The 27,680-nt window shown below is 41.8% G+C and overlaps 1 protein-coding gene across 3 annotated transcripts in view; it reads right to left on the reverse strand.

Annotated features, from left to right (window-relative positions):
- Nucleotides 1–15,856, reverse strand: part of TAF1B (TATA-box binding protein associated factor, RNA polymerase I subunit B) — a 93,867-nt gene extending 78,011 nt beyond the window's left edge. The window contains exons 1-5 of one of the 3 annotated variants that reach the window (XR_010109318.1): nt 14,522–15,856; nt 12,761–12,859; nt 8,622–8,709; nt 6,442–6,539; nt 3,353–3,448 (exon numbers count right to left, since the gene is read on the reverse strand). Coding sequence is in view for 1 of the 3 variants with exons in the window: in XM_024927717.4 (XP_024783485.2) it covers nt 3,353–3,448; nt 6,442–6,539; nt 8,622–8,709; nt 12,761–12,859; nt 14,522–14,539 (399 nt within the window). In the remaining 2 variants the exon portion in view is untranslated. The other 2 variants (XM_024927717.4, XM_024927718.4) reach the window with 2 other exon arrangements.
- Between the last annotated feature and the right edge of the window lie 11,824 nt (nt 15,857–27,680).

Below are 27,680 nucleotides of genomic sequence, written 5' to 3' on the forward strand. Positions count from 1 at the left end.
GTTTCCCCCTGCATGCGCTTGCTCACACGCACGCACTCTCTCTGTCTCTCCTGCTGCCATGTAAGACATGCCTTACTTCCCCTCTCCTTCGGCCATGATTACATGTTTTCTAGGGCCTCCCCAACCATGTAAAACTGTGAGTTAATTAAACTTCTTTTGTTTAGAAATTGCCCTGTCTCAGGTAGTATTTTTATAGCAGTGTGAAAATGGACTAATAGATGCTAACAGCTGTCTCAAACTTAACATGTCCAAAATGGAACCCCTGACCTTCCTGGCCCACTTACCCTTCAGCTGATGGCAACTCTTTCCTTCCAGCTGCTTAGGTCAAAATCCTTAGAGTCATCATTCACTCCTATTCCTCTCTTTCTCTCACATCCAATCCATCAGGAAATTCTGTTGGCTCTATCTTCAGACTTTATATAGAATCCTATCACTTATCACCTCCAGTTCTACCACCTGGTACCAGCCACCATCACTTCTCATCTACACCAGTGCTTCTCAAACTTTAGTGTACCATGTATAGGAAGCATCTACGGACTTCTTAAAATGCATATCTGCATTCAACTGGTCTTGGTAAGACCTGAAATTCTGCATTTCTTGCCCTGGATATCCCATGGTTTACTCTCTCACTTTCTTCATCACTTCAGCTCCCACATCAGCAAGGGCCTCCATGACCACCTTTTATTAAATAGCACCCTTCCCCACTGTCCCCCTCTCTATATTTGCTTGTTAATTTGCTTCTTCTGCACATTTTCAGTAATTTACCTCACCCAAGATAATACAGCTCAAAAGCAGGGACCAGGCCTCTTACTGTTCTCAAAACAGTTATCTCCAAAGCACTAAGGAAATATTTAATGGATATACTTGAGAAAACTATGCTTCTAATTAAAAGTAATTGTTTCCATTTCCTTTCAAAATAGAGTATAGCTGTACTCTTGAAGTAGAAATTACCTTACCAATTCATATATCAGCTTAATATTTTACTTATTGCTTATTTATTCACCAAGATTTTAGCGTGATGCTAATATTGCTTTACACGAGAATTTACTCAACTCTAGAAAAACCTTTTTTAAAAAAAAACTTAAGTTAACCCAAAAATATTTAAATGTCAGAGAATCCCAGGTTCTGATGCACATTTTCTATGTGCTAGGCAAACTCCCAGGGCATAAATACAATCAACAAATACCTTAGATATGAAATTTTAAAGATCAAGTTCTTAGTAGTTTAGGTAATTCTTTCCTTTCTTTTTCAAAGTGTTACCTTAGAACCATATAGCATCTTTCGATTTTCTTGGGAAGTATCTCTCTCATGTATCAAGACAGTATAATATTTCATAGTTCTATGATTATAAAATACTATCTTTTCTAGTAAATTCAAGTTATTTCTCTTGAGTTTATTTAAATTCATTATCTCATATTTTAAAACATTCCCCAAACGAACCCCTCAGGTTATTCCCCTGCCTTTTTTTTTTCAGGTAGCTTTCTCAGGTTGGCCCCCACAACTGCCCCCCAGGATGACATTTAACCATCACTATCCTGTATGACTTGACTACTCTAAACTTCTCATTCTTAGGATTGGTATCACATGAGGATACTGAAGGAGCTCAGAGGTTATCTCTTTTGCTCATCTCTGTAACCTACTCTTCACCCAGACCTGGGTTTCTCAGTACTGGGTCTCTCAACTCTGGATGTGAAACCTATGAGAATCCAAGCAAACAAGGAAACACTGGGCCAAATTCCCAAGCCCTTAACAAATGTGTATGAAACAGATTCAGAATCTCTTCTAGCCATATGAAGAGTAACTATAGATGGTCCCTTACTTGTGATGTTTTGACTTTACTATGGTGCAAGCAATATGCACAAAGTCAAAACTATACTTCAAGCACCCATACAACCATACTGTTTTTTACTTTCAGTAAAGTATTCAATAAATTACATGAGATATTCAACCCTTTATTATAAAATAGGTTTTGTATTTGATGACTTTTGCCCAACTGTAGTCTAATGTAAGTGCCTGAGCATGTTCAAAGTGCGCTAGACTAAGCTATGACGTTTGGTAGGTTGGGTATATTAAATGCATTTTCTTTTTTTTTGAGACAAGTCTCAGTCTGTTGCCCAGGCTGGAGTGCAGTGGTGTCATCACAGCTCACTGCAGCCTCAACCTCCTAAGCTCAAGCAATCCTCCCACCTCAGCCTCCCAAGTAGCTGGGACTATATAGGGCATGTGTCACCATGCCCAGTACGTATTTTTTAATTTTTTGTAGAGTTGGGATCTCATTATGTTACCCAGGCTGGTCTTGAACTTCTGGGCTCAAGCAATCCTCTTGCCCTAGCCTCTCAAAGTGTTGGGATTACAGGTATGAGTCATTAACACTCAGCCTGCATTTTCGACTTAATGATAGTTTCAGCTTACAATGGGTTTATCGGGATGTGACCCCATGGCAAGGGGCATCTGTACCACACATCAAAAATTATCCAACTGGCTGGGCGCAGTGGCTCACGCCTGTAATCCCAGCACTTTGGGAGGCCGAGGAGGATGGATCATCTGCGGTCAGGAGCTCGAGATCAGCCTGGCTAACATGGTGAAACCACATCTCTACTAAAAATACAAAAATGAACCAGGTGTGGTGGCGGGCGCCTGTAATCCCAGCTACTCAGGAGGCTGAGGCAGAAGAATTGCTTGAACCAGGAAGGCAGAGGTTGCAGTGAGCCAAGATGGCGCCATTGCACTCCAGCCTGGGCAACCAGAGCGAAACTCCGTCTCAAAAAAAACCAAACAAATGAACAAAAAAAATTATCAAACTTGCTTTTCTTAAAAGTAGAATCATCCTCGACCCTAAATAAAATGTTACATGGCACATTTATAAAGCAGTTACAAAGAAACTGCTAAAAACAGCTGGTGGATGTGGGAGAATACCCAGATTTTATTTCTCTTCACATAAAGGCTTCTGAGAAGATATGATAACTGAGCTGAATCTTGAAATGCCACATAAAGTAAGTAGGTATTCCAAGCAAACAGAATAAATACATTATTAAATTAAAAATTATTTTAATAGTACAGTGATAGAAACTATCTTCTATCTAGAAAATCAACCTCAAATTCCTTTATGTTTCAACTAGTCTGATAAGATGTCAAAATTAATTCCATACTGCAGGAAAAAAGTGAAGAAAAAACTTTATTCCAACGTTTAAATCAGTGACCCCGTCCTCTAGACTGTAACAGAAGCCTCTTAACTGAAAATCCTTTGACAAGCATCATAATCTCAGATACTCAAACTGGTCATGAACCCATCTTCATCTCTACATCTCAACAGACATGTTTTTTAATCCAACTTTTCAGACTTGTGACTTACCGTAGGTTTCCTTCCAGTGGTATAAACTGGGTTCTTACAATATGCCTGCTTGCTCTTCTGAAGGTAGCGCTTCCAAAAATTATGTAAAACATCGTTCTAAGGTGGAAGGGAAATGAGTGGTGGGTGATTCAGGTTATGACAACAAATGTACAGGCACATCTACACCACAGCTCTCTTGTACTTTAAACATTAACTTACATATAAATTTCCAGTAAATGTTTTTTTTTTTTTTTTTTTGAGACGGAGTCTCGCTCTGTGGCCCAGGCTGGAGTGCAGTGGCGCGATCTCGGCTCACTGCAAGCTCCGCCTCCCGGGTTCACGCCATTCTCCTGCCTCAGCCTCCCGAGTAGCTGGGACTACAGGCGCCCGCTACCACGCCCGGCTAATTTTTTGTATTTTTAGTAGAGACGGGGTTTCACCGTATTAGCCAGAATGGTCTCGATCTCCTGACCTCGTGATCCGCCCGCCTCGGCCTCCCAAAGTGCTGGGATTACAGGCGTGAGCCACCGCGCCCGGCCCAGTAAATGTTTTATGCGGTATTCACAAGTTGAGAACAAAATCTCTGGGGTCTGTATGTAGCATCTATCAGAACATTGAGTTCCACAAAATGCACACTGGGGATTAGTATGTTGAACCAGTAGTTCTCAGGCTTAAGTGTGCATCAGAATCACCTGGAGGGCTGGTTAAGTCTTCCATCTAAATGTATTCTTACCTGCCTTTCCTTAAAAAGAATTATAATATCATCATAGTGTCAGGTACATGAGAAATGCTGAAAAAATATTTCTTAATTTTAGATAGAGAAAGACATTAAAATCACCGAGTTGAGTCCTTTTCTTTTGCATATTAAGTAAATTAAGGATCAGAGTACAAAGCAACTGATACATGACTACACTTTTAGTTAGGGGCAAAGCTGTTACCAGGTTTACTAACCAGTCCCAAGTGACAGTAAAACTAAACAAAAAACTTTTCCGGCTGGGCACGGTGGCTCACTACTATGATCCCCAGACTTCAAGGCAGGAGAAACTGCTTGAGCCCAGGAGTTTGAAACCAGTCTGGGCAACATGGTGAGACCTCATCTCTACAAAAAATCAAAAAGTTAGCCAGGTATGGTGGCACATGCCTGTAGTCCCAGCTACTTGGGAGGCTGAGGTGGGAGGATTACTCGAGTCTAGGAGGTTGGGGCTGCAGTGAGCCATGGTCAGGTCACTGCACTCCAGTCTGGGCGACAGAGCAAGACCCTGTCTCAAAAAGAAAAAAAAAAAGCAAACAGAATTTTCCATTTATTCGTCATCTACTAGGTACCAGGCATCCCTTAGCTCCAACACAATATTGTAAGACAGCTATTAGCTTCATTTTACCATTGAAGAAACTGAATAACTTGTCCAAGATTACCCAGCCAGTAAGTAGAAAAACTATCAATAGGATTTGGAGTCAGTTCTGATTCTGGAGCCTGTGTACATGGCATAATGCCACTCAACTGATCAGGTCTAAACAGTTATGCTCATTGGCTAATTTCAGAAAAATTGTTTTCAGAATTAACCCCTAATGAGGTCAGCATAAAGCTACATAGGAACAAACCCTGCTACAGCTATATAGTGTAACTATATAAAACTGTTTCTAAACATTTATACATAGAATGACTATGTAAGCAGAAATCAGATCACAACCCCCCCCCATCAGCTATCATACCTAATGCAATGACTATTATGGGTTAGCCTCTGTTGCTTCATGCTTCTGAATTTTTAATTCTTAACGCCTTTCAGGGTAGGCCCAGCATCCATTTAGGCCATGCACTGAAATCGTGGTTGTTCTGTTTGGACTTGCCCCAACCACCAGTTTGAACAGCAAAGGCTCCTCTACAAATCTTTCCTTGGTGACTGCAGCCCATGTTGATCTTTCTCTGTTCTTTTTTTGCCTTTAATATCACTTATGAGGGCCAGGTGCGGTGGCTCATGCCTATAATCCTAGCACTTTGAGAGGCTGAGATGGGCAGATTGCCTGAGCTCAGGAGTTTGAGCCCAGGCTGAGCAACATGGTGAAACCCCATCTATACTAAAATATAAAAAATTAGCCGGGTATAGTAGTGTGCGCCTGTAGTCCCAGCTACTCGGGAGGCTGAGACAGGAGAATTGCTTGAACACGGGAGGCGGAGGTTGCAGTGAGCGAAGATCATGCCAGTGCACTCCAGCCTGGGCAACAGAGCGAGACTCCGTCTCTTAAAAAAAAAAAATCACTTAGCATATCACCATATAAATTCATGTCTATTCATTTCACATATGCATAAATCCCTCTCCCCAACTAGGCTGGACCTCTCAACACTTGGTTTCCAATGAAGCATATGAAGCAAGTGAACAACTTGTTGCTAAATAACTGGCTTTTTAAAGCATTCCTTAAATGACTTTTACTAGATGAAGGAATATGAAATTCAAATAATTGCAGAAATACTGTGTTGCTCCAGGAAGGCAGCAAAGTCAAAGAGTGGTCCCCAGACCGGAAGCATGGGTGTCCCATAAGAACTTGTTAGAAAAGCATATTCTTGGGCCCTACTCCAGACATATAACTCAGAAATTCCGGGATTAAGGTCCAGTGATTGGTGTTTTTTCAAGCACTCCAGGTGATTCTGATGCACACTCAGGTGAACGACTGGTTTAGCATATCACTGTCCAAAGTGCATTCTGTGGAACTCAAGTCCTGATAGACGTTATGTACATACACCAAACGATTTTGTTCTCAAATTGTGAATAACACACAAGACATTCCCTGGAAATTAAACAAGCACATTAACACACAAAAGGTACTAATAAACCCCCAAAGTTATTTGAGTTTTACTTTGTTTAACCTGTTGTTTCCTAAGTATCTGAAGACTAAAACCTTTAAATGTTTCTTTTGGATGTATTGCTTATTTACATCCTGTAGAACACACTTCCAGAACTGCTAACCTACTAAAAGAATTAAAGCAAAAACATCAGAAAAATTATTCTTCCAGTAGCCCTAGTGTTACTACTGATTTCTCCTTAGTTCCACTCTAAGTCTTACTGTTCTTTAAACAAAAATATGTAAAGCTAACATCTAGTCACAAATGTACTTACCTTTAACTCTGGGCCTACTCCAAGGTTCTTTAAGGCTTCTGCTTGTTGGTAAAGAATGTACTGGAAACCTTCACACACATACCAATCCCAGCCTTTTTCTAAATGACAAATAGCATGTTTTAGCATATACATTCCTAATTTACTAACTTTAATGCTACTACAGTTACAATTTGTGTTTTACACATTGCGACTTGAATTTTTCTTTTTTTTCTTAATTAACCCAGAACTTAGCAGCTTAGCAACTTGAATTTTTTTGTACCATTCAAGAGGGCTTCCATTCTTATATTCTCTTGTTTCCAACCTGGCAATGTGTACACAAATGCTGAAACTAAATATTTTGTATAATTTCCAATTTCAAATGTTTTCCATTATCTGTATTTTTCTGAAATATTAACCTAAGAGGCAGAAAAATGAATAGTCACCATGTTAAAAAAAAGTGAAACGAGTTTTAAAAACGTCTATTTTCCCGAACGATGCCCGGCAGAATCCTAAATGAAGAACGATGCCCAGCAGAATCCTAAATGAAAGGACTAAGTCACTGCTTCCACCACTTTTCTGTTCCAACTCACAAGGGAACGGTGAACTGTTAGTGAATGAGTGAACGAATGTCACGATCTCATGATACTGGAGTATAGAAAAGGGCAGTAAGAACATTCAAGGAAAATAAACTGCTCAATGGCATTCTGCTTTTCCTGAAATGGTTCTAGGTTATAGGGAGAAAATGAAAGCAAGGTATTAATACTGATCTCAGCCTAGGTGCAAGTGTGTGCCAGGTATCTTACGTGGGTTATTTTCTGGAATACTCAAAACTACCCTAAGAGATTGTGAAGAAACCTGCCACCACAATAGACAGAGTTACATGTTTAATGACAACTACGAGCTGAAGGAAAAGTCTGTGAAGACCCTTATGTTTTGCCCCTCACTGCTGGACAAATACTGTAACTCTTCCAAAAGCTTGTTATCAGTACTTTTTACACAGAGCTTCTGAGGTGTGTTACTGACTTCAAGATCTCTTCTCTGCAGAATGCCAGAGGACTTCAACTCTTCTCCCTTACCTGAATGTCACAAAGTCTCCCCACCTCTGCTAACTAACCCAATTCCTTCCCAGAAAGGGTCTCGAATTGTCTCAAAAGCCAATAATTTTGATGGGTCCATAAGTCGAGGAAGTTTAAACTCTTCAAGCTATATGCATATACTCCCTCTTCCTGCATACTGTTCTTAGAAACTGATGAAGCTGTATTTTAAATTTTGAGTCTGTGTTCCTATTTTCCATAATGGATGGCATTTTATTCTCATTTTACAAATGAAGAAATTAAGGGTGATGAGGTTGACTATAAGATACTTAACACCTAATATAAAGCACCTGAAGTTCCTTAAGAAATGCATGTTTAAACTACACATTTTAACTATTTAAGTAGGTCAAGGCAAAATTAATCAGGTTTTACTCCAATAAAATTTAAAAGTTAATCAGGTTTTAGCCTAATAAAAAGTCACTACTAAAGGCTAAGCGGAAACATGAGACAGCACCTAGGCAGTCACTGTTAGCATCTAAGAATGTCGGTGTATTTCACATATTTCATAAACACACACACACACACACACACACATATATATATATATATATTTTTTTAATGTGTGTGTATCCTTAAAGCTATCTCATGTAGAAGAGTCCCCATTATCATCAGCCTGGTTTCAAACTTGGGGATTTGGTCCTAGCTACCTAGTCACAAAAATAAAAACCATCAGTTAGGCTTTACCTAAGATCCTTCTCAACAATGGTTAATTATATGTACTCACTGGATTAATGAAATACTTTGCCTTTCAAAGCACACTCATGTTGAGGTCATTTTAAGGGAAAATAATTTTCCCAATTTTAAAAAGGTGTGTTCAAAATTCAACACAAGAAATGGATTTCTAGAAGTTGAATATCATATTTAACTCACCTAACCTAACAATTCCAAGGTTGAATTATTTCAGAAAATAAGCATTTTTTCTATAAAAGCACAGGAAATAATATTCACCCACAATGAATAACAGACATAGGATAGAAGAACGTATGCCAGTAGATAAAATCTGGCATTTTCTCTAGAACCTACTTAAAATTCCATTCCACGTCCTGACATCATGAAGGTGAAAGATGTGAATAAAGAATGTTAAGTACATGTGAAGAAAGAACTTACCAGTATTGTTTTTTTTTTTAAGCCCCCGGTTGAGGGCTTTTATTTGGGTATTAGGAATAAGATCAGTGTTTGTAACTTCCTGGTATCTCTGCAGGAAAGAGAAAAAGACCATTAAAAAAGATCGTTTTACATCCCCCTAAGCATTTTTCCAGGTATTTTCTGGAAAGTATAATAAACCAAATTGTGAGTGCCAGGACCAAGGATGGTAAAATCTTGGGAAAATTATAAACATTTAACATTCTAGTTAATGTTGATGTTGTTTTTTCATTCAAAATTTCTCAGTAACTAAAACAGTGCCTGGAATACAGTAACCATAAAGTGTTTGTTAAATGAATAACTTTTATTTTAAATCACTTTTTAACTTTTACAAACCAAGCCAAACTAAAAGTTACATCTACTCACTTTTTTCTCCACACAAAATACACTTTGGTATGAAAACAGTTATATGTATTTTTTGTAACTGGTAATGCCTAAACTACAGACAGATTAGTTTTGGCCTACTTTTCCATGTCTTTGAATAATACTCTAAAACTGCTTTCATTTCTGAAATTATAAAAGTACGTATTACATTTTATTTTTAATCAAACTTAGAGAACTTTAGAATGACTAAAATGGTTAGTATAATTCATATCAGAGTCTTCAATCTTAACTGCTCTCAAGGGCAAATATCAAAGATTCTGGCTCTCCCACAACTAAAAATAAAGTGTTGAGTCTTTTTTTTTAAATGGGGCCACACTTTATTCCATAAAGTAGAATAAATGTTCCCATTATTGAGTCTTTTTCTTTTTTTTTTGAGAGGGAGGTTCGCTCTCGTCGCCCAGGCTGGAGTGCAATGGTGCGATCTCTGCTCACTTCAACCTTTGCCTCCCAGGTTCAAGCAATTCTCCAGCCTCAGCCTCCTGAGCAGCTGGGATTAAAGGCATGCGCCATCACGCCTGGCTAATTTTGTATTTTTAGTAGAGACGAGGTTTCTCCACGTTGGTCAGGCTGGTCTCAAACTCCCAACCTCAGGTGATCCGCCCACCTCGGTCTCCCAAAGTGCTGGGATTACGGGCATGAGCCACCGTGCCCAGCCCCCATTATTGAGTCTTAATGCCAGAAGAAAGGTGAGGATTTTTAACCAACAGAGGACATTACTGTTTTTCTAAATTTAGAGATTTGGAATGAAATTTATCTTTAACCCTCCATAAGAATAAAAGAAATGTCTCTACCAACAGGATTTTTGGAACGTAGTCTCTCTAATCACAGAAACCATATTCAAAGCAATTTTGGTATACTGGGTTGGCCACACTGAAAACATAAGACACGTCAAAATAAATACAAAAGCCATTATCTAGCAAAGACAGTAAAACTTGCAAAGGGTAGCCAGGAAAAAAAGACTTAAAATCTGTACTAGACAAAACGTGAAAGAGCAAAAAGCTGAAAAAGTGAAACATCCAAAACTAGAGCTATAATTAATTAAATTACCAAATGGCCATTATGGAATATTTACAGTCTATAAAAAATGTCTGCAAATGTTTAGATAAAAGTATTTTTCCAAGTTGTTACGGCAGAAGATTGAACAGTACTCACACATCCCTTTCTCCATTTCACACACAGGAAAAAAGAGACAAATGTAGAGATTGCTGGTGATTTTAGCTTTCATCTTCACAATTTCCAAATTTTCTATAGTAAACATGCATTGCTCTTATGATCATAACAATCTCTTACATTCACATAAGTCTAGCCTACACCCTTTTAAATATCCGTGAAACTCTTGCAAAAATATCTATTGTCTAAATTGAACAGATTTATGACCTTACATTTTTTTTTCCTGGATAAAATATACTAGGATAACATTTTGGTTCCTTTATCAATCTGGAAGGCCTTTCCCAGATTGCAGAGCATGTCTGCAGCTTGAGAGTTACATGCCGAGGAAGAGGGGGCAATAAAAGGGGCAGAAAAATAGGGCAAGTTGCACCATGACTTCCATTCTTCACAGCTGTAACTGTCTCACCTGCCATTCCCCACCCACTGTATTTCAACATCACCATCGCCACACTGCTCAGCTCCAGGGAGCCCCAACCACATTATATTCTCACAGTCCATGTGAAGAACATGCCTGGATCGCCATAAAGCCAAGAATAACTACTGAAGTTGTGCAACAGGTAACTTTTTTTTCCTTTAAGCCTGTCGTCTGAAAGGAAGGCACTGAGCTAGGTTCTTGGTCTTTATAAAGATGTTGTCCACCTTCATGAACTCTACATTCTTGACAAATTACTCCACAGGAGTTGACAGTCTTTCAAATGTGGAGCTAGGGAGAAGTATTAGGATCTTTCAAACTAAAAAATGACTGCAGCAGATTTGATCAAACAGAATCAAACGGAAACAGTATCAAAATCAAAAATAGAAAAGCAATTAGTTAATGTAGTTCAATTCCTATAAAAATAGTACGCTGACTTCATCTACTAATGGCAAATACTCCATTAGACATAATCTTTCTTCACTGGGTTTACACCTGCACTATAGTATAAAAGCAACAGTGAGTAAAACTGCTAGCTCCTTACTACACAATGAGGGTGAGGACCAAACTGCACATCTGTCAGGTGCACAATCTGACACACACAGACACACACACAAAATATATCTCCATGAAACCATCACTATAATCAAGATAATAAATATCTCCATCACCCCAACAATTTCATCAAGTGAGCACATATCTTTTTAATATTCTGTGTGACTAAACAGGAAGCAGAGATAAGCATTCCAGCTGCAGACTCAAGAACACTGCCTCAAGGAAAAGCACCTGTGTGACACACCTGCAAGCTCAATTCACCAGTTTTGTCAAGGGAAAATTTTTTTCCTTTTACTCGTTTAATATATTTTGTCCAGGTTTTTCATTGTTTAGGGGACAAAGGTTAGTCTGGTCTCTGTTAGTCCATCTTAGCCAGAAGCAGAAGTCTACACAGTTACTTTTAATGTCCCAAATTTGCCTTTCTTAAGCCTGTATGGTGAAGGTAACATTTGTTCCTTCCTGGATCTGTAGACTTTGAGGAAATCCTTTGCCACTGAGGAGAGTCCTGGCACATTTAGCCTGTCCAGCAGCAGACTCTCTACACCCTTGATCATCTTGGTGATGCTGGCCCGAAGGTGTGTTCACCACAATAGGACCTAGCACTCACAATGTGAAGGTAGCCTCGTTTACCAAGGTTACACAGGACAATATGACAATCTCTACTTTAAGAGGCAGGTGTGATGGGTAAAATGAACACTGAAGTCAGAAGACTCACATTCAAGTCCTGGTACTTGGGTAACTTTGGCAAACTCACTCAACTTCTGAGCCCTATTAATAGGCTCTCACAGTTTGTGATGAGGAGGAAATGAGATAATGGATCCAAAAACTTTGTAATCTGTAAGGTACTATACAAAGATAAAAGGATAACGAAGAATAATTCCAATATTCCCAACAGTCCTCAAGCTTTCTTTCTCTTTTTTAGACAGAGTCTTGCTCTGCTGCCCAGGCTGGAGTACAGTGGCGTGATCTCATCTCACTGCAACCTCCGCCTCCTGGGTCCAAGCGATTCTCCTGCCTCAGCCTCCCGAGTAGCTGGGACTACAGGCGCATGCTACCATGCCTGGCTAATTGTTGTATTTTTAGTAGAGACGGAGCTTCCCATTGTTGGCCAGGCTGGTCTCAAACTCCCGACCTCAGGTGATCCACCTGCCTTAGCCTCCCAAAGTGCTGGGATTACAGGCGTAAGCCACTGTGCCCGGCCCAGTCCTCAAGTTTTCTAACATTCCATCTTCCAAACCTCTAAGCCACCATGACACATTTTAAAAAATGTAAATAAGTACTAACTGATAAAAAGAAATGCATCATCTTCTAAGTACAATTTTAATTATTTCCCTCAACCACATACTCTGAATAAGAAATCATTTATAAATGTGGCCCAACATAACTTCAAAAACTCATCCTCAATCTAATTCACAAATCCCTTAACCTATGTGTAAGCACCTAAGACCACATGCATCCTTGGAATGTTGGCATTGCATGAGTGACAAAAATCAACCCAATTCTTTGGACTTAGACTACATATCAGGCTGAAATGGCAATTTTTAAAACATAAGCAAATTCATAAATGATATTTGTTACTTACCTCTGTAACATTGTGGCAAGAAGTGCAATAATATTTGCCTTCATCAGTAAGACCCCATGAGACAGCAGCACACTGAGCACAGCGTTCTTTAAACTCTTCCTATGGGAGAAGAGGACAGAAAAGGTGTTCCCATCAAGCCACATTCAATACATCGTACCTAAACCTTGCAGTTCTATTTAATGGGTTCCTGGCAACTTTATAAATAAAAAATCATAGACAATAAAAAATATGTCAGAGAGATTATCCGCAAACAAGGAGAGGCGCGGTATGAAACCGAATTAAACTACTGGAGAAAATTTATTGAAATATGCAGTGTGACAGGAAAAAAAAAAGAAAAGGAGGTAGTAGGGGTAAACTGGAACCAAAGATGAGTAAACAAAGCTCCTTGAAAATACTGTGAGAAGATGACAAACAAGTATAGAGAAGACTTTTAAAAAATGCAAATACGATTTGGAACTCCTCCAGGACACTAAAAGCGCATACCACAGAGGAACTAGATTTGTAATGGTTTCAAGTTTCGATTTATTCACTCGGCAGCATAAGGGGTATCAACTATGTGTGTACCAGGCTTTTTACTAGGTGCTGGGGATTCAATGGTGAGCAAAACAGACCAGACATGGTCCCTAGTCTGGGTATACGCTAGCTAATGGTGAGTTACAATTATTCATTTCATCAGCCTAGCATTTACAGAAGTTAGCCAACCATCATCAGTAAACATTTTTTAAGCCTCTACTATAAGACCGTACTGCTCCTGTATATACAGGCCTAATTCTCTGATCCCCAACTCTTTGGAGTTTGACTTGTTGTTAGCATTGATCTAATTATCGAGTATCATTTAATACCATCAAAGTGTGTGCCATTTGGCCGAGGGCGGGGGATCACCCCTATAATCCCAGCACTTTGCGAGGCTGAGGCAGGAAGATCGCCTGAGCCCAGGAGTTCAATACCAGTCTGGACAACATAGCGAGACCCCTGCCCCTACAAAAAATTTAAAAAAAAAAAATTAGCCGGGCTTGGTGGTGCATGTCTGTAGTCCTAGCTCACTGGAAGGCTGAGGCGGAAGGATCTCTCGAGCCCAGGAGGTCGAGGCTGCAGTGAGCCGTGATCGTGCCACTGCACTCCAGCCTGGGGGACGAAGTGAGATCTTGTCTCAAAAATAAAAAACAAAAATGTGCCATTTTACGTAGTACCTAAAACAAAACAAAATGCATGCCAAATTAATTTTGGCAACTTGTTGAAGTGTTCAGTGACCCGGTACTAACACTACGATGAATGATAGCTGGACAATTTGGGGAGTTCCCAAACCCAAATTTAGAATCCCTGCTGGAGACAGTGGCAAGGATTCCCGGAGAGACCGACAGGGGTTACCCGGCGGCATCTCAGGTTCCAACCCCTGCCCCTCCCTCACCCACCCCAGCATTAAAGGGAACTTGTGGGTGGTCCAGTCTCGAGGATGAGCCCTGTGGGTGGCCACCCCACAAAACCCACAACTTCATCCTTAAACACACCCATAACGACAAACACCACACCCTCCCTCGCCCACAGCCTCGCCGAGCCAGAAACTCCAGCCTCTTTACCAAAGCCGCGCGCGCATGCGGCCGGCCAGCCCCAGTCCTTAGCCCGCCCTGCAGCCCTCCGCCCCGCCTTCCTCCAGCCAGTGGCGTCGCCGCCCCAACCCGCGGCGTCCTCCGCCGCTCCTCCTCAGCTTCTCTCTCCTCCGGCCCCGGCGATCGGGGCCCGCCAGGCGCATCGCCTCCTTACCGCCTCCTCGAGGTCCATCGCGGCGCCGCGGGAACTTCCACAGCCGGGACCCGTTACCCGGGTAGCGCGCGCAGCTTCCGGGAAAGGCTGGAGAAGCCTTCCGGCCGGAAACGCGAGATCCGCGCCTAGGATTCCGTGCGCCTGCGCGGCAGGGAAACCGCGCGCTCGGGGGCGAGGCTCCGCAAAGCCCGCAGACCCCTCGCGGACTACTTAACTTTCCTACTCTTGAGAACCAAAACCAACCAATAAGAAAGTGCGCGACGCCTACTGCTGAGTGGTTTGATCAAGCTCCGTTCCGACGATCATTCATTCCAAGACAGACTTGCTCCTCCGGCGGCAGGGGGGCCGGACAAGGCCGTGCTCGCGAGCGCGGGGTCTGTCTTCTGTAGGTTCCGCCCTCCGTGGGTTCTGCCCTCCGAGTCTCGCCCCTTGCTGGCTTTTTTAAGGGGAAGCCTCAGGGCTTGGAGGAAAGCTCACGGGCTGTGAGTTAGACCTAGGTTTCTAATCACGGCTCTCCTGCTTACTTGTGCCTCAGTTTACTCCTCTGTAAGAATTAGATGTTATCTGTGAGCCCCTTATAATTGAGTTTCCACCGGGCGTGCTGGTTCACGCCTGTAATCCTGGGGAGGCTGAGTCGGGAGGATTGCTTGAGGTCAGGAGTTGGAGACCAGCCGGGGCAGCAAAGCGAGACCCCTTCTCTGCATAAGTAAATAACTGAATAAATAAATGCATGAGTGAATATAATTGAGTCTCAGTAAGTGCTCAATAAATTTAGCTCTTATTGTTTCTTCATCTAACACATTCATTCCTTGTTTTATTTATTAAACAGGAACTGGTTTGTGTCCTGGGGATTCAGCAGTGAACAAAGTTAACAAAAGTTCTTTCCTTCATGGAGATTGTATTCTGATGGGGAGAGACAAAAATAAATAAGGAAAATATGTGGTATGTTAAGTGGTGGTGAGTTCCAAGGAGAAAAATAAAGAGGAGAGGAGAATGGGAACAACAAGGTGATTTCAGTCTGAAATGTGATGTTCAAGAGAGATCTCATTGAGAAGAGGATTTTTGATATAATCGTACATCTCAAGAAGTTAGAAAAAAGATTAAACTGAAAAATAATGGGATGAAGGAAATGTTTAAAAAAGAGAAATTAATAAAAGAGAAAGCAAGCTTCGATAGAGAGGCTCCACAAAGGCTTGCTGTGGTGGCTGGTGCCTGTAATCCCATCACTTTGGGAGGCGAAGGCAGGCAGATTGCTGGAGGGCGGGAGTTGGAGACCAGCCTGCCCAACATATTGAGTCCTCATCTCTATAGGCTGGAGTACAATGGTTCAATCTCAGCTCACTGCAGCCTCCACCTCCCAGGTTCAAGCAATTCTCCTGCCTCAGCCTCCCAAGTAGCTGGGATTATAGGCACGCGCCACGACGCCCGGCGAATTTTTGTATTTTTAGTAGAGACGGGGTTTCACCAGGTTGGCTGGGCTGATCTCGAACTCCTGACCTCAAGTGATCTGCCCACCTCGGCCTTCCAAAGTGCTAGGATTACAGGCGTGAGCCACCACGCCCAGCCTAAGAGATATTTTTTAAGAAGAGAGTCTCAACAAACTAACATTAGCTCTTTGAAAATACTAATACATTCGATAAACTCTGGAAAGATTGATCAAAAAGAAAAGAGCCCAGCTTGGTGATGCACACCTACAGTCCTAGCTACTTGGGAGGATGAGACGGGAGGTTTGCTTGAGCTCAAGGCTGCAGTGAGCTATAATCAGGCCACTGTGCTCCAGTCTGAGCAACGGAGCAAAGAAAATCAAAATAAACTGATATCAGTGGCATCACTAACCAATATGTAGGGGCATCACTGCAAATACCACAGACATTAAAAAGATCATAAGGGCATATTCTGAACAACTCTAGGCCAATAAATGTGAAAATTCCACCAATTTTTTTTTAAGACAGTCTTGCTCTTTCACCCAGGCTGGAGTGCAGTGGCACCATCTCAGCCCACTGCAACCTCCGCTTCCCGGGTTCAAGCAATTCTCCTGCCTCAGCCTCCTAAATAGCTGGGACTACAGGCGCCTACCACCACGCCTGGCTAAATTTTGTATATTTAGTAGAGATGGAGTTTCACCATATTGGCCAGGCTGATCTTGAACTCCTGATCTGCCCACCTCGGCCTCCCAAAGTACTGGGGTTACAGGCGTGAGCCACCACGCCTGGCCAAATTCTACCAAATTTTTAAGAAAGAAATAGGCCAGTCATGGTGGCTCACGCCTGTAATCCCAGCACTTTAGGAGGCTGAGGCAGGAGAATATTTGAGGCCAGGAGTTCGAGACCAGCCTGACCAACATGACAAAACCTCGTCTCTACTAAAAATACAAAAATTAGCTGGGCATGGTGTTGCACGCCTGTAATCCTAGCTACCTGGGAGGCTGAGGCACAAGAATTGCTTGAACCTGGGAGGCAGAGGTTGCAGTGGGCCAAGATCATGCCATTGCACTCCAGCCTGGTTGATAGAGAGAGACTCTGTCTCAATAATAATAATAATTTTAAAAAGAAATAAATAACACCCATCTTATACAGATGCTTCCAAATAATGAAAAAAGAAGAGCATTTACCAATACATTTTAGGAGACAAGCATGACCTTGACACCAAAACTTGACAAGGATATTTCAAGAAAAGTCAAAATTAAAAAGCAATTCCTCTCATAAACATACAGGCAAAAGTTCCAAACAAAACATCAGTAAATTGAATGTACATCCTGTTGTAGTCAGCAATATATAAATAGGATAATAAATCACAGCCAAGTTAGGTTTATTCTAGGAATGCAAGTTTGTTTAACATCGAGCCTGTAATCTCAGCATTTTGGAAGGCCAAGGTGGACAGAACACTTAAGCCCAGGAGTTTGAGATCAGCCTGGGAAATATAATGAGACCTCATTTCTGCAAAAAATTAAAAAATTAGCTGGGTGTGGTGGCACAGTCCAATAGTCCCAGGTACCCAGGAGACTGAGGTGGGAGGATCGGTTGAGGCTGCAGTGAGCTGTGGTCATGCCACTGCATTCCAGCCTAGGTGACAAAGCAAGACCTTTTCTCAAAATTAAAAAATGTTAAAAGAAAAAGTAGAGAAAAAAGAATAAATATTTAAAAAATAAATAAAAGAGAAAAAAATAAATCATACAGTAATCTAGTGTGATGCAAGGATAGACCAAAAAATTGACAGAACTGAATAGAAAGTCCAGAAACGGACTTATAAGTACATATAAAATAATCTGATTTACAACAAAGCTGCTACTAAAATTCAGTGAGGAAAGAATAGCTTTTCTCCTTTTTCTTTGTTTCTTTTTTGAGATAGAGTCTCACTCTGTTGCCCAGGCTGGAGTGCAATGGCACAATCTCGGCTCACCGAAACCTCTGCCACTCAGGTTCAAGCAATTCTCGGGCCTTAGCTTCCCAAGTAGAGGTAGCTGGGACTACAGGCATGTGCCATCACACCTGGCTAATTTTGTATTTTTTAGTAGAGATGGAATTTTGCCATGTTGGCCAGGCTGGTCTCGAACTCATAGCCTCTAGTGATCCACCCACCTCGGCCTCCCAAAGTGCTGGGATTATAGGCGTGAGCTGAAAGAATAGTTTTTCAATAAATGGTTCTGAATCAATCAGACATGCATATGAGAAAATTACTGACCCCTTTCTCACACTGTACACAAAAATTAATTCAAATGGATCCTACATGTGATAGGTAAAACCATAAAGCTTCTAGAAAAAAAAATTGGTAAATATCTTTATGATTTGGGGTGGAATCGACTTCATCAACAGGGCACAAAAAGCACTACTCCTAAGAGAAAAGGTCATTACATTGGATTTCATTAAATTAAGAACTTCGATTCATCAAAAGACATTGTTAGGCTGGGCACAGTGGCTCACGCCTGGACCCTAGCACTTTCAGAGGCCGAGGTGGGAGGATTGCTTCAGCCCAGAAGTTCAAGATCAGCCTGGGCAACATAGAGAGATCCTATCTCTACAAAATTTTTTTTAAACTTAGTTGGGTGTGGTGGGCATGCCTGTAGTTCCAGCTACTCAGGAGGCTGGGTCGAGGGGATTGCTTCAGCCCGGGAAGTCCAGGCTGCAGTGAGCTGTGATCATGACACTGCCCTCCAGCCTGGGTGACAGAGACCCTGTCTTTAAAAAAAATTTTTTAAAAAAGACATAATTAAAGCAAACTAAAAACTGAGAGAAGAAATTCACAATACATATTCGACAAGACATGTAACAAAGGTTTCCTACCGATCTATTAAGAAATAATAATCCAGTTAAAAATAGGCAAAAAGATTTGAACAGGTATTTCACAAAAGACAACAGCTAAATGGTCAATAAATATATGAAAATGTACTCAATGTCATTACTTATCAGACAAGTACAAATTAGATCAGGCTTGGTGGCTCATGCCTATAATCCCAGGATTTTAGGAGGTCAAGGCCTTGCCTTCCGCCATGATTGTGAGGCTTCCCCAGCCACATGGAACTGAGTAAGTCCATTTGAACCTCTTCCTTTTGTAAATTGCCCGGTCTCAGGTATGTCTTTATCAGCAGTGTGAAAACAGACTAATGCAGTGCGTGAGAAGGGAGAGGATCTGCAGCACCATGGAGGGGTCAGCCCTAGCATAGAGGGTTCATCTGCTGCAGAACCAGGAAAGAAGGGAGAGCACGTGGGACAGCGCAGGTGCATGAGGTGGAAGGTCTGTTCTCTGAGCTTCATTGAAATGGAAGCAAGTCATCAGTTGAGAGTGGGAGTGGGGAGGGCTGTGGGAAGTTTGAGAAGAGACCAGAGGTGTAATAACTCTTGGAAATGGAAGAATGGAATCAGGAATCTAGCAAAAATTGCCAGCAGCATGAGGGCCTACTTGACATTTGCAATCATAAATATAAAGACAAGGCAGTCAAGACACCCAGCCATTCTGATGCTCACTTTGTTAAAACATTCCCTTTACCCTGAAGGGACAAATTAAGTGTATTCCCCATTTCAAAAATATCTGCCAATACTACTGACAACTACTTGTCATTCCAGGAATACTTACTTTCCTGTTTTTTAAAAAAGAAGGTAACTAGCTCATCTGTGGGTCTGGCAGGTCTTTGAAATGTTTTGCCATGAGGTATCCAAAAGCCTTCGGTGGGGACACAGGACTTTTGTGGATATTCGTGCTCAGTCCAGATGACGGCGATTCCTGCGCTTTATCTGCACAGTCTTGTCTTCATAAAATTGACTACATCCTGACACCCTCCAGCAGTGTGCACCTTCTGCCTTTAACTTCTGCTGCCACTTGATGCTGGTGGATGAGGCGGTGGGTGAATTGCCCCCGCGGTGCTGTCAATGTCTTCTCTCAGAGCTCTTCTAGTATTCTAGGTTCTTTCATGGTTACACAGACACAATTTTTTTTTTTTTTGAGATGGAGTCTCGCTCTGTCACCCAGGCTGGAGTGCAGTGGCGCGATCTCGGCTCACTGCAAGCTCCACCTCCTGGGTTCATGCCATTCTCCTGCCTCAGCCTCCCGAGTAGCTGGGACCACAGGCACCCGCCACCACACCCGGCTAATTTTTTCTATTTTTAGTAGAGACGGGATTTCACCATGCTAGCCAGGATGGTCTCGATCTCCTGACCTCGTGATCCACCTGCCTCGGCCTCCCAGAGTGCTGGGATTACAGGCGTGAGCCACCGTGCCCGGCTACACAGACACAATTTTACCACAAAGTGTTGTTTATAAAAAGAAATGGTTTATTGTCTAGAATAGGTGTTTCCTGGTGCATCTTCCCATTACAAGTGGTTTTTTTTTCCCTGTGTTCCATTGTGGAAATAGAATCTAGCAGCTCTCATGCAGAGACATGTTTGAAACATCTGCATCTTATCCAGCAGCATTGCAAAGCTTCGAATGGCAGACCAGTGTAGTTTGTTCTAAGATTTGTCTCTTCTAAATTTTCCACACTGTTTTCTACATCTTCCGGTGGTATTTGTGACAGTATTTGTCATCTTGTCTTTTGGCCATAGTTAACATGGCAGGATGATAGAAAACAGATACAAATAAAAAACAATTTTAGAGAGGACTAAAAACATTGTAAGAAAAAACACCACACAGCAAGGTATATACATATATATAGGATGACTTGGGTGGAAGATAGTGAAGAGAATTTTTGTAGGGTCATCAGAGAGACCTCTCTGAAGAAGGGCCAGTTGAGCAGAAATGGGAATGGAGAGCTGGGTGCGGTGGCTTACGCCTGTAATCCTACACTTTGGGAGGCTGAGGCGGGTGGATCACTTGAGGTCAGGAGTTCATGACCAGCCTGGCCAACATTGTGAAACCCCATCTCTACTAAAAATACAAAAATTAGCTGGGCATGGTGACACGTGCCTGTAATCCCAGCTACTCGGGAAGCTGAGGCCAGAGAATTGCTGGAACTCGGGAGGCGGAGGTTGCAGTGAGCCGAGATTGCACCACTGTATTCCAGCCTGGGTGACAGAGCGAGACTCTGTCTCAAAAAAAAAAAAAAGAAAAAAGAAATGGGAATGGGTGAGAGACTTGCAAGAATATGAGGGAATGAGTCTTAGGGAGATGAAAATGCCAGCTAGATGAGGACCCAATGGCCAAAGGTGTCCTGGGCCTACAGGGCTGATGTTCAGCCAATGCACCCATAGTGCCTGTTCCATTTGTTAAAATATTTACACCGGCTGTCCCCTGAAAGTCTCACCTCCTGGCCACCATCATTGGCTCCCACTGGGGAATGATGGGAAGAGAGGACAGACTCCTGGTGAGCCAACTGGTGGCCAGCCAGCCGGCTATGACTGCCTTGGACTGCCCACTTACCTCATATCTGGGTGTGGAGATTACAGCCTTCATGGGATTCGGGCTTAGAGAGAGCCAAGGAGAGAACTTCCTCAGTAGGGGCCCTACCCAGGCCCCAGCCAGGCATTGAGGGCTTCATTGGAATAGTGGATGCTCCATGACAGGAGGGAGGCTATGGGGGAAGGAAGGGACCAAGGGGATGATTTGGGGCCTGAGGACACGAGGGTGCATGGGACTCCCTCTTTTCACTGTTCTTATTTAACCTCATCTCCGTTTAAGGGGACATGGTCGTTAAAACCCACCACACACCTTTGAGTCAAGGGTATTGACGTTGATTTTATTAATAAAGTGAGAGCTAATGCATGTTTAGCATTTTGTGAGCCAAGCACCAATCTAAATGTATTTTGCTCATTTGAAGTTATCACCATCATCATCATCACCCCATTTTACAGATGAGAAAACTGAAACAAAGAGAAGTCATTTAAAATTTATGTAAGCAGCTGAGCCAGTGAACAAAAGAAAGCAGCCTGGTGGGGACACACACCCAGTTTGAGCCACCATACTATGACCCTCTCAGGAAGGATTAGGCTCAACCTAACTAAATGTGACATTTCACCAAAGACTTTTGTGACTTAGCCAATAAAAAGATTTGAATAACAAGCGCAGATGAAATTGGATAAGGATCCAAAAAAAATTTTAATACAATTGTTCTTAGTCCACCAGAAGCTCAGGAACAATTCATTATCATAAAAATATTGTTATTTAGAGAAATTCTCTATTTTGAGACTCTTAGTTACCTAGAAACCACTGATTTGAAGGGAAGTTACTGGAGGATTTTGGAGCATTTCCGTCTGTCAAATCGTAACTCTGATTAAGTCATCATCTCATTAGTGAGAATGTATCAAACAAAAGATCATACCAACAACTTGTTTTTCTTTTTTAAACTTTTAAAAACTTTTTCGATTTTTAATTTTTGTGGGTACATAGTAAGTGTACGTAGTTATGGGGCACATGAGATATTTTGTTACAGGCACACAATGCATAATCCATCATGGAAAATGAGGTATCCGTCCTCCCAAGCATTTATCCTTTCTTACAATCCTTTCTTCCAATTACACTCTCTTAGTTATTTTAAAATGCACAAGTAAATTATTATTGACTATAGTCACCCTGTTGTGCTAGCAAATACTAGGTCTTATTCATTCTTTCTATTACTTTTGTATTCATTAACCATCCCCACCTCCCTCTTCACCATTCCCTGCCCCTGACCAACTACCCTGCCCAGACTCTGATAACCAATCTTCTACTCTCTGTCTCCATAAAGTGACTTGTTTTGATTTTTAGATCCCACAAATAAGTGAGAACATGTGATGTTTGTCTTCCTGTGCCTGGCTTACTTCACTTAACATAATGACTTCCAGTTCCATTCATGTTATTACAAATGACAGGATTTCATTCTTTGGCATGGCTGAATAGTACTCCATCGTGAATGTGTACCACATTTTCTTTATCCATTCATCTGGTGACGGACACTTAGGTGGCTTCTAAATCTTGGCTATTGTAAACAGTGCTGCAATAAACATGGGAGTGCAGGTATCTCTTCAATATATTGATTTCCTTTCTTTTGAGTATATACCCAGCAGTGGGATTGCTGGATCATATGGTAACTCTATTTTTAGTTTTTTGAGGAACCTCCAAACTGTTCTCCCTAATGCTTGTACTAATTTGCATCCCCATCGACAGCGTTTGAGGGTTCTCTTTTCTCTACATCCTCACCAGTGTTTGTTATTGCCTGTCTTTTGGATATAAACCATTTTAACTGGGATGAGATTGTAGGTTTTTGTTGTTGCTGTTGTTGTTGTTTGTTTGTTTGTTTGTTTTGAAACAGAGTCTTGCCCTGTCACCCGGGCTGGAGTGCAGTGGCGCAAATTCAGCTCACTGCAACCTCCGCCTCCCAGGTTCAAGCAATTCTCCTGCCTCAGCCTCCTGAGTAGCTGGGACTACAGGCACGAGCCACCACACCCAGCTAAATTTGTATTTCTTTGGTAGAGACGGGGTTTCACCATGTTGGCCAGGATGGTCTCCATCTCTGGACCTCACGATCTGCCTGCCTTGGCCTACCAAAGTGCTGAGATTACAAGCGTGAGCCACCGCGCCCAGCCGAGATCATGGTTTTGATTTTCATTTCTCTGATGATTGATGATGTTGCACAGTTTTTCATATACCTGTTTGCCATTTGTATGTTTTCTTTTGAAAAATGTCTATTAAAATATTTTGCCAATTTCTTTATTGGATTATTAGAATTTTTTTCCTATAGAGTTGTTTGAGCTCCTTATGTATTCTGGCTAATAATCACTTGTCAGATGGATAGTTTGCAAATATTTTCTCCCATTCTGTGGGTTGTCTCTTCACTTTGTTGATTGTTTCCTTTGCTGTGCAGAAGCTTTTTAATTTGATGTGATCCAATTTGTCCATTTTTGCTTTGGTTGCCTGTGCTTGTGGGGTATTAATCAAGAAATTTTTGCCCAGACCAATGTCCTGGAGAGTTTCCCCAATGTTTTCTTTTAGTAGTTTCATAGTTTGAGGTCTTAGATTTAAGTCTTTAATCCATTTCAATTTGATTTTTGTATGTGGTGAGAGATAGAGGTCTAGTTTTGTTCTTTATTGAAGAGACTGTCTTTTCCTCAGTGTATGTTCTAGGCCCCTTTGTCAAAAATTAGTTTGCTGTAGGTGTGTGGATTTGTTTCTGGGTTCTCTATTCTGTTCTGTTGGGCTATGTGAGTGTTTTTATGCTAATAGCATGCTATTTTGATTACAATAGCTCTGTAGTATAATTTGAAGTCAGTTAATGTGATTCCTCCAGCTTTGTCCTTTTTGCTTAGGATAGCTTTGGCATTCTGGGTCTTTTGTGGTTCTATATAAATTTTAGGACAGTTATTTCTATTTCTGTGAAGAATGTCATTGGTATTTTGATAGGGATTGCATTGAATCTGTAGATTGCTTTGGGTAGTATGGACATTTTAACAATATTGATTCTTCCAATCCATGAACATAGAGTATGCCTCCATTTTTTGGTGTCCTCTTCAATTCCTTTCATCAGTGTTTTATAGTTTACATTATAGAGATCTTTTACTTCTTTGGTTAACTCCTAGGTATTTAATTTTGTTTGAATATTGTAAATGGGATTGGTTTTTTGATTTCTTTTTCAGATTGTTCACTGTTCACACCAATTATTTCTGAAAACCAATAAATGACTTAGAGTATTAGGCTGATTTGATGCGTGCTCTGTGTTATATTAATATCATTTTGTAAGCAGTTTTTTTTTCTTTTTTTCTTTTGAGATGGAGTCTTGCTCTGTCACCCAGGCTAGAATGCAGTGGCACAATCTCGGCTTACTGCAACCTCTGCCTCCTGAGTTCCAGCGATACTCCTGCCTCAGCCTCTGGAGTAGCTGGGATTACAGGCTTGTGCCACCACGCCCAGCTAATTTTTGTATTTTTAGTAGAGACAGGGTTTCCCCATGTTGGCCAGGCCGGCCTTGAACTCCTGACCTCAAGTGATCCTCCCGCCTCGGCCTCCCAAGGTGCTGGGATTACAGGTGTAAGCCACCACACCCAGCCAGCAGTTTTATTATATAGATAAATATAGTTTGGTTCATTTGGAAAATAGAAGATAATGTATTTAAAATTTTTGATTTATATAGAAACTTATATATGACTATGCATTCCTCTACCAGTTGTTAAATATGGGTATTTTGAATATTCTGTCTGGGACCATGGTTAGATATTTTGATCTAATTCTAAGTCAGTGGAAAAGTCATTGAAGGATTTTGAGCAGAGGAATGATGCAGTCTGATTTACGCCTTGAAGTCTTACTCAGGCTGACTATAAAGGATAAGGGCACAATGGAGATGACTAATTGGGAGGCTGTACCAGGAATCCAGCCTAAAGATGTATGTGGTGCCTGTTAGGACACTAGAGAAGGGCAATGAGAAACAGATGTGTTTTGAAGGTAGAGCCAACAATGGACTGGATGTAGTTGTGAGCAAAAGAGAGGAATCAAGGATGCCATACTGTAGTGAGTGGAGGAGACTACAAGATCATTGTGAGCAGATATTGGGGTGAAAACTCAAGATTTGGGACAAAATTTGGCATGTCTATTGGAAATACAAGAGAAAATATTGAGGAGGAAGTCAACACATGAGTCTGGAATTCCAAGGAGATGTTCTGGCTGGAGATATGAATTTGGAAGTCATCAGTGTCTATGGGGAATATAAAGCCATGGACAAAGTGAAGACACCTAGGAAGTGAGGGTACATGGCAGGTGGGAGAAGACAGCCCAGGGCTAAGTCACAGGACACCATAGCATTAGAAGTCAGGGACAGCAGAAGCATCCAGCAAAGATGATGGAGAAGGAAGAGAACCAGAGGAGTGTGGTGACCAGAAGCCACATGAAGCAAGTTTCAAGAAGAAAGAAATGTCAAATGCTATTAAGAGTTTGAGTGAGTTCAGCATAGGACTCAGCAAGATACACAGCATTGACACGGTGATTTCAGGAAAGTGATAAGGATGAAAGTTTAATTGGAGCAGGTTTAAGGCAGAATGGGAGGAGGGAAAGGGGACACAAGTGGTGACAACTCCCTGAAAGGGGGAGCAGAAACTTGGGCAAGAGCGGAAGGGAGCTGAAGGGAATATGAATGACTGCAGCATTTTGTATGCTAGTGGAAATCAAACGTGGGCTACGTTGGAGAGAGGCAGAATTACAGGAGTGAGCCCTTGAGTGGTGAGACGGACAGATCTGGCTCTGATGAGACCACCCCAGGGGCTGCATTATTCTTATGTGACCAGGTCACGGGAATTCAAGGAATGTGGCCACAACTCAGCTAGGCTGCAGCCCTGATACCCTGATATTCAGGTGTGGCCACATTGGAGCTGGTCCCACTGCCTCCTCCTCAACCCCTGATATTGCCAACATCCCAGGACTTAGAACTCAGGACAAGTCAGCTAAAAGTTTAGCTAAAGAGGTGTGGCAATAGCTAAATGCTACCTTGAGGCAGCAGAGCAGGGTCTCTGGACTCAAGAGAGTAGATTTAAGTCCTGGCCCTCCTACTTCCCTGCTAGCTATATGGCCTGGACAAATTGCTTCAGTGAGTCTCAGTTTTCTTATCTGCAGTATGGGGGTGATAACTTTATCAAACCACCTTATGGGGCTTGAAGGCACGAATGGGATGATGGATATACAAGGGCTTTGTCAAAACTTTGTACATGGAAAAGTGAGGTATAAAGACCATAAACTGTCATTAGGCTTATTTTACCATATCATCCCCTGTTCATTCCCACAAAACAGCTTTGTGGAGGAGGCATTTCTGAAGACAAATTCCTGTGCCACTCCATTGTGGGCTGAATTTTCACTAGACTTTACGTTTTTGAAAGCTAAAGAGCAACTTTTGGCTCATTGCAAGAGCCTCCCTATTTCCTCACTGAAATAAGTGTATATCACGTCAAGATCATCAGTCAAAAGGGAGGGGTAGACATATGATTATCTTCAAAGCTTTCTGGGAGCCTATTAAATGCTAATCACAAGGCACAGGGATGATCCAGAAAGCAAACATCATCCTTGCTGCTTCTCATCCACCCTCCATGTTCCTGCTAGAGAGAAGAGAGTATCCAGCACTTGCCCTCTGAATGGATCCTCCAGGCGCTCCAAGGCCTGCTGGTAGCCTAGTCTGCCCATAACTGAAACTGAAACCACTTGCAGTTTGCATAGCCCTGGGGAAGGATAAGGAGTGCGTATTTGCTAGGCACAGACTCTGTCAGGCACTGTACCAGGCCCATTACCCAAATGATCTCTTAACTGTTGTCATTAAACAGTAAAGGAAACTGAGGCTCAGGAGGACTAATCAGGTCACCCAACCAGCAAGAGGCCAAGAGGGAATTTAACTCAGTTCTGCCTGTTCCAAAGAGCCTACTTTTTCTGCTAACAGACCAAGGGCTTAATAAAGGTTTTTTTAGTGAATGAATGGATGAATGAATAAAGTACTCTGGATGCAAAATCACTTTGTCAAAGGAGCTCAACAGCCAGAAGGCACAGCCCCAATTAAACAGAAGCAAAACAACCTTCTAAGAGTGTGGCTTAAATAACTCAAGAGTTTCCCAAACTCAGGAGCGATAAGATCTCAGGCAAGTTGCAGAACCTGTTGGGGACTGGTTTATTCCATTTATAGGCTTGGGGCAAACCGGTCTTGCTCCTCCCTCCCTTCCAGGAAGGAGAGTAACAGAGCCACAGAAGTCTCATTTTAAATAAAAGTCTAGGGCTGGGCACGGTGACTCAC

This window comes from Pan paniscus, chromosome 12, assembly GCF_029289425.2.
Source record: "Pan paniscus chromosome 12, NHGRI_mPanPan1-v2.0_pri, whole genome shotgun sequence".
NCBI classification, from domain to species: domain Eukaryota; kingdom Metazoa; phylum Chordata; class Mammalia; order Primates; family Hominidae; genus Pan; species Pan paniscus.